Source organism: Microtus oregoni, unplaced genomic scaffold (assembly GCF_018167655.1).
Source record: "Microtus oregoni isolate MIOR12 unplaced genomic scaffold, Mior012 000009F_ref0000495, whole genome shotgun sequence".
NCBI classification, from domain to species: domain Eukaryota; kingdom Metazoa; phylum Chordata; class Mammalia; order Rodentia; family Cricetidae; genus Microtus; species Microtus oregoni.
This window is the reverse complement of record NW_024543068.1, coordinates 606883-625193: the sequence shown is the minus strand read 5'-3', so window position 1 is coordinate 625193 and position 18311 is coordinate 606883. Positions and strand designations below refer to the sequence as shown.

The 18311-nt window shown below is 43.7% G+C and overlaps 1 protein-coding gene across 2 annotated transcripts in view; it reads right to left on the bottom strand.

The window, feature by feature from the left end:
* Positions 1–18311, bottom strand: part of LOC121452520 (tyrosine-protein phosphatase non-receptor type 21) — a 61011-nt gene that overhangs the window by 25849 nt on the left and 16851 nt on the right. For both annotated transcript variants that reach the window (XM_041658695.1, XM_041658696.1), the window contains exons 3-8: positions 11744–11913; positions 6791–6888; positions 5598–5665; positions 3987–4057; positions 1439–1526; positions 691–779 (exon numbers count right to left, since the gene is read on the bottom strand). In XM_041658695.1, the coding sequence (XP_041514629.1) occupies positions 691–779; positions 1439–1526; positions 3987–4057; positions 5598–5665; positions 6791–6888; positions 11744–11913 (584 nt within the window). The remainder of the gene's footprint in view (positions 1–690; positions 780–1438; positions 1527–3986; positions 4058–5597; positions 5666–6790; positions 6889–11743; positions 11914–18311) is intronic.

Here is an 18311-nt window from a genome sequence, read left to right as displayed (position 1 = left end):
ACAAAGACGGGGAATATATGTGAAAGGAGTTAGGGGAAAATATGGAGGGGTGAATATAATCCAAAAACATTGGATGGATATATGAAAACTCAAAGAATTAATAAAATATTACATGTCCAAAAAGATATGATTGGAACACAGACTCCTACGAAGTGATTTGAAGCCATCTGGAAATTGACTTCTCGGAAACTGTGCGCCATCTCAACACATCCTTACTACTACATACACCCCAGGGCTGCACCAATGAGCAGCTGCTCTTTATAACTGGGGGAATCAACTCTGCGAAAGCTGAGGTTTACTGAGATGCTGGCATGGTAGCGATTTTGTTACACACTACAGTCAAAAGAAAGCCCAGATTTTCCATAGCGAATAAACAGCCCCAGAAACCAGAACTCACACGAAAAACAAACACACAAACAACAAAACAACAACAAAAATCCTCCCCATCCAAAGTAGGAATGGCTTCTCTGTGGCAGCAGGGTCACACGATTGTAAGCATTCACTACCAGACCATCACTATGAGTTCCTTTTCTGCACATTGGTTTTGAAGACAATAATGAATCAATGAACCACTGTACTTGGGTAACATTTAACTCTAGGAAAAGAGTATCTCCATTTTCTAATGAGAACTTAGGGGAGACTTGCCAGCAATAACTACCTTTAAGTATTTAAAACAAAACAGAGAAATACCTGAACACCACAGGAGGCCTTCCATTCTTATGTTTCACAAAGATGCCGTCAAGACAAGCCCCGATGGATATGTCGCTTCCTTGGCTATCCTAAAAGGAGGCAAAAGGGAAGAAACACTTGGGAAACGGGCCCGTACGGACAAAAGTATCCACCTCATTGAACTTGTTTGTGACAGACCTGCAGGACAGCCAGTCTGAAAGAAAAGGTCAGAATAGTACAAACTCATTACCCTGCCGGTAAGGATGGAGACAGGAGAAATTTGTTCTTTTTTTAAAAATGCCTTTATTATTACGTTTACTTGTTCACTTTGTATATGGGTGCACATGTGCCACAGCGCACACAGAGAGGTCAGAGGACAACCTGTGGGAGTCGGTTTCCTCCTTCTACTGTGAGAATCCCAGAACCAACCTCAGGTCATCGGTTTTGGTGGCAAGTGCCTTAACCCTCTAAGCCAAGATTAGACTCTTAAGTACTCTATTTCTGGAGCCTACCAAAGCACAAATTAGAATATAGGATTGTGTTTTACTACAGATTTCTTGCCAAAAAAGACCCTAGTCATGCTATTTTCTCAAATAACTAAGTGTCATACCCATCTGTTCCCCCTGTTGCCCTCCTACCCACCCACCCTGGTTTTTTGTTTGTTTAAACAGGACCTCACTCCATTTCCTAGTCTATTTTCAAATGACTCCCCTATCTCAGCCACCAGAGCAGCTGGCAGTACGAACAGGCAAAGCCATGCCCAGCTTACCTTGGCAGGGTAGCTCTCCTCGCCATAGCCGTCCATTCTCTCTACTTCCTGCATATATAGCATCTCAGCCTCAGGAGCTGTTAGCCCCCTGCAACCCAAAAGATGGTAGTGAGAGTAATCCCAAATCTAAAAATTTTAAACAATGCTTTTCTTAAAAGCTATACATCAATTTGGAACAGGGCCTTATAAACATTTCAAGCTATAAGCATCTGTGACTGGGTATACTGATCCTCTAATACTTATCAAAAACTGGCTACCCATGAAGCACTGTGCTAAATGCAGAGGGCAAGTGTGTGTGCGTGTGTGTGTGTGTGTGTATGTATATATGTGTATACGTACATACACACACACACACACACACACATAAGCTAATGCTTTAGGAAAGCAAGAGGAGAAGCAAGGGATGAGGCCGCTCCCAAGATATCTTCAAGGCAAATCCAGGAGTTTTGACCTAAAATAGCAAGCAGTTGCTTACTTATCCTAACATATCAGGAAACACTTAGAATGCTGGTTTAAAAGCCGAATGATGGGGCTAGAGGAATGGAGCTGCGGTTAAGAGCACCGGCTGCTCTTCCAGAAAACCTGGGTTAGATTCACAATCAGCCTTAACTCCAGTTTCAGATCTGATGCCCCCTTCTGACCTCCACAGGCCAACACGTGATACATGTACATACGTGCAGGCAAAACAACTCGTACATCTAAATAAAATAATAAAATAAAATAAAATGTATTCAAAGACAAAATGACAAATGTAAGAAATAAGGGCAGGAAGAGGCCAGATGCAAATCCCCTTCAGCTCAGATGACTGGAGCAGCAAAAAGACGTGAGGAAGGAAGTGCACTTAAATCCATGGCCTCCCCTCCCCCGCCTCACTGCTGCCCCATCCCATGTGCCAAGGTGCCTCACACTGCAGCCATCCCAGACTCTGCATTTCTTTGACTATATTGTATTCCTTGCATTTCTGAACCTTTGTGCACGTAGATGCCTCTTAGCATATCCCTAGCATCCACACATGGGCCTGGTAATCACCAGTGTCCTCAGGGCTCAGCGTCTGACCATTCCTCCTGTCAGATTTTGGGTCTCCCAGTGCCGGCCCTCTGCCCCACGCAGTCCTAACACACTCTGCACACCTCCACTACACCCACCACTCCTCACACAGTGGGTTGTGCTGCCTAGCGTTAAGACTGCTAGGAACACATTCTTGGAAGGGAGAGAATTATTCTGTTTATCTTTAAGCCAAACCATCCAGCATTCTACCTCATAAGGATAGAAAGTATGTATGAGTTCCTAAGTCTTATTATTTAAATAAAAGTACAAATAAAACGATAAAAAGCAGGATAACACGTTCCTGAGGGATCAAGTGCACTAGGGGAAAAAATGGTTCATGTAGACATAGAGGTAAAGGGTGGGATTAGCAACTTAAGGAGAGCAGGAAAATACCCATGAGCATATGGAAAGGAATGCAGGAAGAGATGAGAGAACGATACCTTCAGAACGTCACTCTTTCGCAACCAGCAGGGTCAGAGAGAGACTACAGGCAAAGACTGCAGGTTACAACCAGACACATCTACTTTCAATCACTTCTACCAGACACCAGAGACGTGAATCATTCTGACTTTAGTTTCCTTCATCTCTAAAACGGAGGTAATATTCTCCTTAAAAAATATTTTCCTTAACGAATACTGGAGCCAGGTGGTGGTGGCGCACACCTTTAATCCCAGCACTTGGGAGGCAGAGGAAGGCGGATCTCTGTGAGTTCGAGGCCAGCCTGGTCTACTGGAGCTATTGGAATATAACTTTATATAAAGTATTTGGAATGCTGTGTATTGGCTTAGAATAAGAGCTAGCATCTTAGGAGATTTTTACAGCCAACAGAGCGTCACCAGCAGAGACAAATACATGCAAGGATAGTCAGGGCAACAGACCTGAGGACAGAAATGCTGCTTCGAAAAGTATACAGGGGAATAATGGTCATGATGATGCAAGTCTCTAATCCTAGCACTTGAGAGGCAGAGGCAGCAAGACAGCAAGTTTGAGGCTAACCTGTTTCTCAAAAATCTAAAAGTTAGAGGATGTAGGTCAGTGGTAAGGTGTCTGCCTACCATGTAAGGCCCTGATTCAAACTCTAGCACCATTTACAGGAACGAAGGGAGGGAGGGAAGCAAGAAGGAAGAAAGGGAGGAAGGAAGGAAGGAAGGAAGGAAGGAAGGAAGGAAGGAAGGAAGGCAAAAAAGAGCACCTGGAGGGCTGGATTGTATAAGACAAACTTCCATAATCATACACTAATTTATCACACTTTTAATATATGGGGCGATGAACTGGTACCCTAAGGACTGGCTGCTTTCAGGATCTCCCCCTATTCTCCCACCCCTGTTTCCTCATTGGTAAATGGATAATAATGGAAATGATGGGGATGCAGGTACTCAGAACAGCACTTGGCACACAGTGAATGTCACTCTAACAGCAAACAAGCCGCAGGAAAGTTTAACACACAAAGTATGTTTCAGACTCCAGCAGCCATCAACTGTGCTCTTTTTCCTGGTGTTACCTGTATTTCTGATGCAGCAAGGCCACTTTTTGGGTTGCTTCTTCCAGCACTTTTTCGTCCTGTAGCCACCCCTGCAGGAAACACACAGCAGTAAGCACATGCATTCTTAAAGACTGAACCCATCTTTCACTTCAGGCAAGCCTCTGAACAGTGCTAACATTGGGGGTCTTTGCAGTCTGTACAGTCACGATGCATCTAATGAATTGCGTGGCTTCTGCTCAGAAGTCAAAAGATCTGCCCTGCCTTCCCAGTTCCTCCCAGGGGAAGTTTCAGCTAAGGTTTAAGGTTGGTAACATTTATCAGAGCTGACCCGCTCACTCTGAAGAACATTCCACCCTCCTCGGCTGTTTCAGTGAGCTGTTCACATCAATTTCTTCAACAGTAGCATCAGAAAGTACAAGGCAGGGTTTTCTTTTTTTTTTTTTTTTAACTTTTTTTATTGAGAAAAGAAAAAAAAAAAAACAAATTTCCTCCTCCTCCCAGCCTCCCATTTCCCTCCCCCTCCTCCCACCCTTCTCCCCCTCCCCCCACTCCTCTCCCCCTCCCTCTCCAGCCCAAAGAGCAGTCAGATTTCCCTGCCCTGTGGTAAGTCCTAGGTCCTCCCCCCTCCGTCCATTTCTAGGAAGGTGAACATCCAAACTGGCTAGGCTCCCACAAAGCCAGCACATTACATAGGTTCAAAACCCCGTGCCATTGTCCTTGGGTTCTCATCAGCCCTCATTGTTCGCCATGCTCAGAGAGTCCAGTTTTATCCCATGCTTTTTCAGTCACAGTTCAGATGCCCAAGCCGAGGTCCCCAGTTAGTTCCTTGGGCAGCTGAGGATGGGGAACCTGAAATGACCCTATCCTAGAGCAATACTGACGAATATCTTGCATATCATCATAGAACCTTCATCTGGTGATGGATGGAGACAGAGACAGAGACCCACACTGGAGCACTGGACTGAGCTCCCAAGGTCCTGATGAGGAGCAGAAGGAGGGAGAACATGAGCAAAGAAGTCGGGACCACGAGGGGAGCACCCACCCACTGAGACAGTGGAGCTGATCTATTGGGAGCTCACCAAGGCCAGCTGAACTGTGACTGAACAAGGCAGGGTTTTCAACACTGATGGAAAGTCAGGTTCATTCCAACATTAACTTTATGATTCTCCAAAACTGAAAACAAATCCCTCTTCTTAGACACACAATTAAAGGAAGGATATCCTTAGGCACAGCAAAGAACACCCTTTTTTTGTTTTTGTTTTTGGTTTGTTTTTGGTTTTTTGACACAGGGGCTTACTATGTAGCTCTGACCCCTGGCTGTCCTGGAACCCACTCTGTAGACCAGGCTGGCCTTGAACTCACAGAGATCCACCCAGCTCTGCATCTCGAGTGCTGGGATTGAAAGCAAGTGCCACCATTGCCCGGCCTAACTACCCACTTCTGTTCCTGTGAATTTACAAAGACCCAGAAGACTGCAACAGGGAAAGACTGGAACATGAGCCGTGGACAAAAGGAACTGACTTTGTAATGTCAGTCCTGTTTAAAACATCTACCATGTGGACATTCATGCTAAGAGTATAATAGGAATAAGCCATGTATTAAAAGGCCCAATGTCAAAAGAAGTCTTACCACAGGGAGCAAGGCGAATTTCTGAAGAAAGTCTTGGGATTCATACTGATCAAAGTCACCAAAATCAGCTATGTGGAATGATAAACATACACATGTTGATTACATTTCATTTTTACAACAACACATTTGCACAACAAAAATGAATAAGTAAATGTGAATGACACACTTGTGCTTCAGAAGCCAAATCTGTGCAACAGATAACAGGGCAAGTTTTCAGAGTATCTTTTAAAAGTCATTAGGTAGATTCGGGCATCTTGGCTTGGGAAAATGTCTATGAAGTGAGACAAGGCCGCCCTGCATGTGACAAGTGCTTCGATGCAGGGAAGTGTCAGGAGGAAACCAAGTGGGGACAGGGAATGGAGCCCCGCGAATGCTCAGGTTTAGGCAGTATATAAGGAATGGCCCACCACGGTGTCAGATGTTTGTTCATCTCAAGATGACAGGTGTCCGTGCCTGCTAGCATCTGGAAGAATTTTATGTTTTCTTTCTTTTGTGTTTTGTTTTAAGACATAGTCCCACTGTGTAGCCTTGACTGGTCTGGAACTCTCTATGTACAAGAGACTGGCCTTCAGCTCTGTGCCACCCAGCCCAGCTTACTTTTTGTTTTTTTTATTAAATTCCAGCTCCATGGTTAAATGGCATTTACCAACTGAAATAATGCACCAGCAGAAATTTCTCTAGTGCACAAATATACACATAGATATATATATATACTAGGCATGTACAATGTTGAATTAATAAAAAAATATTTACAAAACACAAAACTACTTCTATTATGAGTAATGATGCTCCAATCTGAAATATATTATTTGAGAAAAAAGAAATGGGATGTACTTGAAACATAAACGAATGTAGTTTCATGAAACTCATTGATAGAAAGATCGTTCCTCCCAATATTAGGATCAAAACAAGTCTTGGAGTGAAATTAAAACTTAGCATGTTAAATTCTTTGATTTTTCTATACAAACATACACTTGACATGTAATAATTTTCCAGAATGTCTACAAGTCTCACATTTCACTGAAGTAATGCAAATTGTCTTCCTACATTAAAGCCCCACCTAATGGCATACTATTCCACTGATACATAAATCTAAACAGTTCGTACAGGAGATCAGTTACTCTCAGAGCCCTCTACAGTTGTTAACACACATCTTACTCTGACAGATTTAAGCCTTCACATACATTGCTCACCTTGAACAGCTAAGCCAGCTAGCTGAATGGCTTGTTCTAACGTACACGGAAGGTTTCCTTCCAGAATATCTTTCTTCAGCTGCAGGTAATACTGATACCTACGTGAGAGGACGAGTGTATGAAATTATTTTCACTATAACTGGACCAAGACACAGTGCACTTTAACCACAGGTTAGCAGAGGAACATAAACTGTCAAATAAAACTGTAACCCTAGGTGTTTCAAAAAATGAAAAGAATGCCACTGACAATATAAGCACAACATTTATTCTGTTTAATGAGATGACTTTTTTTTTACACTTGCTTTGATTATTTCAAAGCTAAAACCAGGGTCCAGGGATGTATCTCTGGGGTAAACATTTGCTTAGGACGTGTGAGACTAGCTTGATCTCCACAAGCCCCACACCCTTCAGAAAAAAGCAAGGTTAAAGTCATCTATAGGACAACTCACACCTGTTGTGAACCCTGTAAAACAGTCCTTTTTAATTCTTTTTAGCTATCTGTTCTTTATTTAAAGTAAGGAAGGCGCACACTCAACGATCAATCTTTACCTTTAAACCTCTCTTTGTAACTTGGCAATATGAGACTTTAGGTATTTAGTTAAAAACTTCACTAGCCATTGAACACAAAACTTAAGGAAAATGATTCTTGATATTAAGCTTTTTAAAGTGTAAAGAGTAACCTCTAAAAGTCTTTCTTAGCATTCCATAACATAGGCCACTTCTGTCTGTCCCCTTAGTGCCAAGTGCACCTAGGTTTAAGTTCTAGCTCTCCAGTTGAGGACTCTGCATGGCTTTGGGTAAGTCACAGCTTAGACTCACAGCCATTACCAATAATGAAGATATAACCATCCCTTCCCGGGCCAAGCATCCCCAAGCGGCCTGCAGAAAGCTGCTGACAACACTGGTATGTGCCAGCCCTCGGGCAGCAGCGCGGGCGATCAGAGCGCTTCCAATCAGTCACAGTGTTTCATCAGCGTTCCCACCCCCCTCCTCATAAAGCTCCAGAGTGAAAACGTAATGCTTCCTTTTGCTCATAGGTCTTCCATTGCTCTACAATGTTCTAGACATTGGAGATGGTTAGATTTGGTCCAGTGTCTCTGCCAGTGCTGTTTACGATGCCATCTCAACCTGAGTCTCTCTAAGTTTGGTGCCTTTGAGCAGTCCAAGCATAGCCCATATCTGAATTCTCCAGAATTCATATACAGTCTTATGTTACCCGTATAGCTAGGCTTTAAGCCTCTGTTCTTTGGTACCAAATGGCCTGACCGACACACCATCCATTCAAATAAAAAGAATTCAGACCCAGCCTTTCCCTTCTACCACCTAGCAGATATCACAGGTTTCCAAGTCAGCGAATAGAATGCTAGGAACTCAGGGTCAGAGGGGGAAGCTGCAGCTTTCCTTACGACTTTCAAATGCCAAGAGCTTGCACTGAAGGAGGTATATCTAGTAGCATGCTCCACATACCCCACTATCATTATTCTAGACTTTTCTATCTCTGTACATAAAAGCCTTGGAATGCAATATTCATAGGCCAAATTGAGCTTCCAATACAACCTTTTCTTACCTTAGCTTTGGATGGGTTTCACTACAAGAGCCTATTCTTCCATATACACTGTAAACTGTTCACTGCTAGTTCAATATCCTTTTTGTAAACTCTCATGTGAAAATTCCCCGGTAAATGACATACCGGGAGAGTGTCACACTGACAAGCAAGCATGTTCCAGACTGGCGAGCAAGAGAAGCCTCTTCCCATTAAAATCTATGCAGGCTGTAATACTATCATTGTAAGTAACAAAAAATGGCCTGGTGTCGTAACCAGTGGGGTCACACACTGCCAGTTCGTGAATGTGTAAACCTTCAATCTAGCCAGTCATTATTCTTCATTATTCTCAAAATTTCCTATCTTCTGCAAACAGAAATCCCTGTAAGTTCCCATCATATGAGCGACACTTTTCTGCTGCCTTGTGGCCACGTTTTTCTGACAAGGCCTCACGTTCTGAAGACATGGTTCAGAATTTTGTTCTTTTTTTTTTTTTTTTTTTGGTTTTTGGAGCCTGTCCTGGAACTCACTCTGTAGACCAGGCTGCCCTTGATTTCACAGAGATCCGCCTGTCTCTGCCTCCTGAGTGCTGGGATTTGGGATTAAAAGTATGTGCCACCATTGCCCAGCATCTCTGCCTTTTTTCTTAAAATACTTTTGAATTTTTTTTTTTTTGGTTAAATCTTTAGGGGAAAAAACCTTATCTTTTCTCATTTTACATGCCAAATCCAATCCCCACTTCCTCCCCTCCTCCCACTCCCTCCACCTCCCTTCCCCCTCCATCTACTCCTCAGAGAGGGTAAGGCACATTGCTTTGAGGCAGGACCAAGGCCCTTCACACTGTATCTAGGCTGAGCAAGGAATCCATCCAAAGAGAATGAGCTCTAAGAAGCCAGAACAAGCAGTAGGGATAAATCTTGTTCTCACGCCAGTGGCCCCCCAGTCTGCCCCAGCCATACAACTGTCACCCACATTCAGGGGGCCTAGTTTGGCCCTATGCTGGTTCCCTCGCATCAGGCCAGAGTTGGTGGGCTCCCATTAACTCAGGTAAACTGTTTCAGTGGGTGTCCCCATCATGGTCTTGACCTCTTTGCTTGTATTCTCCTCACTCCTCCCACTCTTAAGCAGGATAAACCTTTTCTTTCATCTCCAGGTATTATCTGAGGCTTCCTATTCTCCCTGCTTTCCACAAGCCACACACCCCAACTAGAAAATTCCTTCTAAAGTCTACCAAGAAGCCCAATGTTTCCTTCTTTAGTCAAGCTCCGCCCCGAGGAATCCTGAGCTTTAAATGAAATGTTTGTTATCTCTGGATACTCTGACTACTGTACGTGAACTGCCAGTTCCACCAGGCTGTGAGTGAGCAACTCCTCCAGGTCACATTCAAATGATGACCTGACTACTCTCTGATCACAGAATAGCTTCAGTAAAGGTTTAAATTAAGTGAGTTAAGTGGTCAGTTCACATTTTTCCTCCTGGCTTATACTTCTCTCTTCAATATTTATATTTCAGACCTGTTCACAGTTTATTCATGCCTAGACCTACTTCCTGACCTCGGTTTCCTAGTCTTCAGATAATTACCTGGCACATTCAAACAGCATTCCAGGAGCATGAGGCAGCAGCAATTCTTACATCTGCGGGGCATTATAGCTCGCAAATGGAAGGTAAAGCCAGAGAAAACAGGGACTTAAGATGCAGAAAGAAGATAAGACACGTACACAAATAACCATAATAGGAGGCCGTGACACCAACCACAAATCCAAAGATAGCACAGGGTAAACAACGTGCACCCCATCCTGGGGCATCCCAGAGCTTCACAGAGTCAGATGGATATGAGAAAAACACAGGACACAAAGATAAAAGGTACATGATGTTTAGGACACTGACATCGCCCAGCCTGGCTCCAAAGTAATCTTACTAAGTAGAGTTTAAAAGATAAAGCAGTGGAAAGTTTTAGACATCTCAGGCAAACTCAAGCTTTCACCGTTTTGTATCCCCCTCCCCCTTTTTTTGTTTGATGTTTCAAGACAGGATTTCTCTGGGTAGTCCTGGCTGTCCTGGAACTTGCTCACTATGTAGACCAGGCTGGCTCCAACTCAGAGATCCGTCTGCCTCTGCCTCCTGAGTGCTGGGATTAAAGGCATGCACCACCACTACCTGGCTATATTTTTTTATTTCTTAGATGCTGGAGGAGTAAGCATGGACCCTGGGTATGCCAAGCAGGACCCTCCACAGGCACAGAGCTTCACGCAAAGCTTAAAAAAAAAAAAATCAAGACTTTTCTTACCATTTTGTTTTGTCTTCATGAAACTTTACAAAAGAATTTATAAGAGCTAAGTTCTAGAGCTAACCTAAGTGTTCATCAGCAAGGAAAGGATAAAGAGAATATGAACACAAGGGAATTTTTTTTTAATATTTATTTATTTATTATGTATACAATATTCTGTCTGTATGCCTGAAGGCCAGATGAGGGCGCCAGACATCTTTATAGATGGTTGTGAGCCACCATGTGGTTGCTGGGAATTGAACTCAGGACCTTTGGAAGAGCAGGCAATGCTCTTAACTACTGAGTCATCTCTCCGGCCCGGGAATGTTTTAAAGCATAAGGAAGAATGAAGTTATGATATTTGAAGGAAAATGGGTACAACTGGAGTTAATCATATCGGGGAATTAAGTCAATCTCCAAAAGACAAAAACTGCATGCTGTTTCTCTCATTTCTCAACAAGGCCATTTATTGCGAGCGAACATGGAAGCAGAAATGAAACCATGTATGGGGCGCAAAGGGAACTGATGGGACAGTGGAGGGACACGGAAGGAGCGTGCTCTGAGTGTAATACACCTTTGCATGGAAAGGACCCATATAACCCAGGAGGATGAAAGAAAGCCAGACACTGAGTTTCCTGCACTGTCCTTTCCCTCTGCTTTTGCCCCTTTAAGTGTATTTACTGCTAGTATCCTCTGATCAAGTCTTCTGTCACTGTGTCCCCTCTGTCCCTATGAGCTCTCTCTACAGAGTACAGCCCTGGAGTCAGTTACAAGAGCCCGCCAGTTCCTTGAGGAGAGAACACAGAGTTTACACATTCTAAATCTCTCCTCTCCCACTTCCTTATTACAAGGAACCAGAAGCAGAACAGCGAAGACCTTAAAGAGGATATCGTAGGAGTTCACCACCAGGGTGAGCTGACCGCCAGGGTGAGCCGACCGCCTTTCCTGTGCCTTTGGGCCTGGTGAACCATAATTCAGTCTGACACACCACATTCCAGAACCTCCCTAGGAATGCGGTGACTAAAGCTGCGGGCTGGAGGGCAAAGTCAGTCACGGGCTTTTATCTGAGGGCCTTTGACCTCAGCTCCACTCTTCCTACCTCACCGGACTACTTTCTCAACCCAGGCGGCAGGGAACTTCTCACCTGGTAATCTCCTGCTGCAGCTGGGAGACGGAAGGCACGTAAAACACCACTCCAAAGTAGACAGTGGGCTCCAGCGCGTGTTTATCCAACTGCTTCTTCAGGGGCTTCTCCAAATCCACCCAGCGACGCTGGTTCTGCTTGTTGTAGTACCAGAGGCTGAAGTAAGTGACCTGGAAGGAATGAGGGAAGGTCACTGAAGCAGGCAGTCGTGCACAAAAAGATTCCAAAGATTTCCACTGCCAAAGACCAGGGACCAAGTGCAATAGCCAAGGCTTATAGAAGGAAAAAAAAAAAAAAAAAGAGGGAATGCCAAGCTCCATTTAGAGAATAGTATTCAGAAAACAGAGGCGGGAAAAAAAAAGATAATTGTATGTCATTTCTTGAACTAAAAACAAAAATGCTGATTTTTCCATTACCAAAACCCTAGTTACTATTATGAAAATATATTAACACGTGTGCATACTCATGTGTGTGGAGTTCAGAGGAGGAGTCGTAGGAATTGGTTCTTTTTCTCTAAAATGGGTTCTTGGGAATAAAACTCAGGTACTCAGGCTTGCGTGGCAAGAAAATTTCCCTACTGGGCCATCCCAGCTGCCCTATGCTACTTAAAAAGCCTTAAGTAGCCCTCTACCCAGGATAACCCTAGACCATGGCGCTGACCCAATTTTTCACTCTTCTGGGATTTGACTTCTATATAAATAAATCTGCTTCACGTAAATGTCAGACATTTAGCAACAGATGCAATGACAGCTCTACCTTGCCCCTCCAAGTGCCTTAGATCAAAATTCAAAGCAACCGAGATGTTTTAAATTCACAGTTTAATGTGAAGAGTGCACTCTGAATTAAAGAGCAGACTGTGGGAGGAGATGCCCCCCACACACCCTGTGTGCGGTCTATTATTCCCTCTCAAACAAACACAGACCCCACAGGGAAAAAACAAAACCACAGTGCAGTCAAGTGACCTAAGGGGACTACTAACTCGGTTTGAAGTTCTGAACCACAGTCAGACTGGGGTCACGTGCCTGTACCCAGAAGGCTACCTACCGCATCCCAGAACACACACACACAGAGTAAACTGGCATTCAGACTGCACTTGCTGTATAATAAGACTATTAGGGTAAGTCAGTAGCAGCCCTGGCCTGGTCAACCTGAACGGGTATGAAAGCACTTCACAGAGGAAATGGAAGCCTCTAATCACTGCTAATATTGATCTCAAAATCAATTCTGCTACTTTAGACCCTAGAGCAACACTGTCACATAGAAGCTTGTGCAATGATGGACATGTGCCATATCTGTCCTGTCCGACACAGCAGCTCCCGGCTACAGGTGGCAACTGGTGCCTCTGAGGAACTGTGCGTCTTAGCAGTGCTCCGTTAAGCTCTCGGATCAAAGAGCTGCAGAACCGTACTGGGTAGTTTAACTTCACAGCTCCAGTAAAACTTAAAAATAAAATAAATCTGGTTATTTTATTTGGCCTGCAATAGTCATTAAAATAAAAATGAACTCGAAGCCAGGCATGACATTGAATGCCTATATTTCCAGTATTTAGGAGACTCGGGCAAGAAGACCACAGTGAGTTTAAGCCAGTCTTGGCTGCACTGTGAGTTTAAGACCATCCTGGTAGGATACACAGCGAAACCCACCTTAAAAAAAATGAAATTAATTAATTAAAGTTAGACATGGCAACTCAGACCTGGAAAGTGGAGGCAGGAGGATTGTGCCTAGGCTATAAAGCAAGGCCGAGCCTCAAAAAGAATTTGTGTGTGTGTGTGTGTGTGTGTGTGTGTGTGTGTGTGTGTGTGTGGTTTTCCAAGACAGGGTTTCTCTATGTAGCCCTGGCTGTCCTGGAACTCACTCGGCAGACCAGGCTGGCCTTGAACTCACACAGATTAGCCTGCCTCTGCCTCGAGTGCTGGGATTAAAGGCGTGCATTTTAATGGGCCAGAAAGATGGCTCAGCATCACTGGCTACTCTTGCAGAGGACGCAGATCGTTCACAACCATCTAAATTCCAGTTCCAGGGGATCCCATGCCCTCTTCTGACTTCTAAGAGCAGCAGGCAGATACACAGCACATATACATGTATACAGGCAAAATATTCAAACGCATAAAATAAATCTAAAACTTAAGAATTTTTAATTTCCATGGATATTCTCGACCCATCATTTTTACAAAGAAAAAATACCTTAACATTAGTCGATCACTTTCTACTACAAGTGGAATGTTCTTACTGTTCCTTTATTTCTACAAATAGAATACTGTAGAAATTCACTAAGTTTGGTGGAATGAATAGTCTCTTATTCCTGTCACCCAAGAACAGCTTGATCATCATATATCTATCTGTATCCCAAGAACCATAGGCATAAACCCCAAAGTCAGTGACTCTCCACGCACTGCCCACAAGGCACCCTTGCCAGAACTACGTGGAGCTCCTGGTGCCCTAGAAAACTATTAAGTTCCTAGGTAATTCTTATGCTGCTGAAGATGGGCAGCATTACAGCATATCACACTATCCGCCAGCATTATATAGGCAGTTTCCACAGCCTACGTTTACCTGCGCAGGTGATGCCTCTAGCCTAGCACTCCTCCGTTGCTTTTTGGTTCCTGTCCTGGAACTAGCTCTACTAGACCAGGCTGGCCTCGAACTCACAGAGATCCACCTGCCTCTGCCTCCCGAGTGCTGGGATTAAAGGCGTGCGCCACCACCGCCCGTAGCCTAGCACTCCTGAAGATGAGGGAGGACAATCACATTCGTCTGGGCTGCAAAGTGAGCTCCAGTCCCACCTGCCTCACACACACACACACACACACACACACACACACGCACTCGCACACGCACACCTATGCTTGAAAAGTTGCAGGGGTATCAATTTCTTTTTATTCCATGAAGTAAATAAAGTGAAAAGTTCAGGTCCACTGCTGTTTTCTGTCGCCCATGGATCACATTTCTGAGAAAGCAACTACTGTTCCTGCCCTTCTGCAATTTACAGACGGACAAAACCCTGGCAGAACAGGAATGGCTTGATGCTTCTATTCCGGGGTTCTAGGCTTGGTTTCCAGCAGACAGACGCTAGCTGTGAACTGGAAGAAATCAGTCCGGCCTGTTTCCTTTAGCATAAGATAACTCAGAACTCCAGCGTGGGAGACGGGTGGGAAACCAAACGAACGCATGATGCTGTGAAAAGGACATTAAAATATGTATTTGTTTTAATTTTTTAAATTTTGATTAAATTTATTTTTTAATATTTCATATAATATATTTTGGTCATACTCCTATTTGAGGGATGATTTTGTTTTGCCCACTCTGCCAAATACCAAAAAAATTTAATTATTGGCTCCTTCCTCCAAAAATCTTTTTACTTCTAATTTCAAGAATTTGGATGAGCAAGGCAGTAGTGTTGCACACTTTCAATCCCAGAACTTGGCAGGCAGAAGCAGGTAGATCTCCAGGTTTGAGACCAGCTTGGTCTACACAGTGAGTTCTAAGACAGCCAGGGCCACACAGAGAAACCCAGTCTCAGGAAATAATAACAGTTTAGAATGAGTATAATACTTTTTTAAGCACACATGCCGATTCTGTCTTCCATCCTAGGACTGGCATTTGGGGATGGAACAGACTGCGCTTGGCCTACTCTGCACACCACTTCCAGGCACCTAGTCCTCATTTCCGTTCAGTTTTGTCTGAGAAAAAAGGTCTCACTATGCAACTCAAGAGAACCTCAGATTTACCATGTGGCCCAGGTTGACCTCAAACTCACAATCCTCCCGCCTCTACTTTGTAAGTCGAACATTTTCCTTCTATAATGATAAATAAGCCCAGAGTAGAAACGCCATAGGGCTGAAAACTGTGCAGGCGGGTCATGAAAATACACCCTCTCTTGGGGCAGGAGAGATGATCACCGGTTAAGAGCACCGGCTGCTCTTTCACATGGCCCAGGTTTCAGACCCGGCACCCACAGGGAGGCTCACAAGTATCTGTAACTCCAGTTCCAGGAGATCTGATGCCCTCTTCCGGTCTCCGCAGGCACTACACAAACATGGTGCACAGACATAAATGTAGGCAAAAAACATATATACATAAAATAATAAATTATTTTTTTTAAATTAAGTATATCATCTCTTAGCCAGGCACTATGGCACATGCCTTTAATCCCAGCTGGCAAAGGCAGGTGGATCTCCTGAGCTCAAGGCCAGCCTGGTCTACACAGAAAGTTCCCAACTAGGGCTATGCAGTGAGACCTTGACTCAAAAGACCAATGCTTTACACTCCCCCCCCAAAAAAACATATCATCTCCTTTAACTAAAATTAAACGATCTTAAACTTGCTCTGGGCATATTACTTTTTCCTTTATATATATCTGGACTTGGCTACTTCAAACACAAAGATTTAAATAACTAAATATAGTGACCATACAACAATTCTAGCACAGGAAGCAATGGGATGTAGGTTCCAGGATGTGGACTACAAGTGAGCTTCAGGTTAACTTGGGCTACAGTGAGAACTTGCCTCAAAATAACAAAAGCAACAATAAAAAAAGAAGTAGAGAAATTTATAAAATTTCCGGAGACCAGCAAGGATAATAAAATGATAAGCTGTACCCCAACACAGCTATCCAGATGTTCCATTTCCTGGAGACAGAAGAATGCCTTACTGTTTATCAAGCTTTATCTGTAGTTACTTCATCTGCAGCAGATGTCTCCAAAGCCAAATAGACAAACATTTTCTACTCTTGTCCTTGTCTATACCTACCCTTATTTGTGGGCCTTCAGAAAACTTTGTCTGCCAGTAACAGAGAAGCTAACAGTGTTTCCTCTGGGAAGCTCTGCCTCAGGGCAGTTAGGGAACAAACCCACACTGAATTCACACTCCAGGACTGTCAACCAGCTCTTCAACAAGGGACTTCCCCAGCAAGCCCCAGCTTTCCACAGGGGCGCTCTGCCTTCCTCAGAAAGGCGTGGAGAACCACAAGAGTTCCGCTACTTGTAATGGACTTAATCACTGCTTTCCCTTCACGGCTCCGCATTCCCCTACCCACCTTCCAGAACTTCTCTGGAGCTTAGGAGCCTGTCCTGGCACTAGCTCTTGTAGACCAGGCTGGCCTCAAACTTGATAAGGGCCTTCGCCTGATACGAAATTCCTCAGGTGACTCTTTCTGTCTGCTCTAGTGGAAAACACACCCTAACAGAAGCTTCTCAAACAATGATGATTCTGGAATTCTCACATAAATTTATTTACAGTGATTGTTAACCAGATTCCTTTTGTTTTAATATTTTTATTTATTGTATGTGTGTGGGTGCATACCAGTTGTGTGTCATGTTACCACAGAGGTCAGAAGAGGATGTTTGACGCCTGGAACTGGAGTTAACAGATGGTTCTGAGCTGCATGTGGATGCTGGGAATTGAACCCAGGTCCTCTGGAAAAGGTGCTCTTAATCGCTGAGACACCTCTCCAGCCCCTACAAAGCTTCTTCAGTGCCAGATATTTTACATTATCTTTCTTTTCTAATTTGTTCAAAACACACACACACACACAATAACCTTCAAAAGTATTTGGTGACTTCCTCGTGCAGTTTATAAATTCTCACTACTGCTCTCCTTCATCTGTAGATCGCTGCCTACTGGGTAACTAGAGCAAAGACAAAGTTAAACAGGGCTCGGGGTTTCTTCAGACAACTTGGCTACCTCCCTCATCACACAGTGAACAGAGGCCAGCTGCTCTAGGCAGGTCCACATCCGAACAGAATGCAAACCTCTTCCTAATTCCCTGGTCATTTCTTGTCTAATTATTTTAAGACTCTTTCTTATTGTGCTATTTTTAAAATAGACCAGGGAGATACACAAATTAACTGGAGGGTTTTTTTTAAGCCACTAGTGCATTATGTTTAATAAAAGTTAATCCCATGTAAAATTACAAATATAATTTTACTCTGGTGCCTCTCTTCAACCTGCTGAAGTTAGAAGGTCTTTTATCAGGACAGAGATGAGAGGAGACAGCCCAAGATAAAGTCACTCCCAAGCAGAGATCACCTAACAAAGGTGCTTAGCAAGCTCTAAGCTAATTCTAGCCCTGCGCTGACCGCCACAGGGAGTCTGCCATAAATAATGAAGTGTAGAACCTCTTCCCTTCCCTCTAGCAGATGGCAGTGGTCACACGGCCTCCACAACAATCCCTCCCCTTTCTGTTCAGCTTTTCTCCGTATTCTTCTCACTTTAGTCAAATTACACACTCTGCATTTTATAGGCAATAAGACGTGGGAAAATAACAAATATAATTATACTCGATTTGATCAAACTGAAGTCCAAGTAACTGAACTCGGAATGTCCAAGTTCCTTCACTGTAGCTTTAACATTTAAGCATAGCATGAAATGATAAGCCAAATCTGGAGATTTATTAAAAGGAAGTCCAAGGGGGGAACAGGACAACTGTCTGCTTGGATAAACCGCTCTCATTTTCCCATTACAATCCCAACTGGATACTTTGAAGCATGTGATCACTGAAAACAAGATATTTTTAAAACTATATTCTTGGGACTGAATATTTAATTCCATGATAAAGATATTGCCAAGC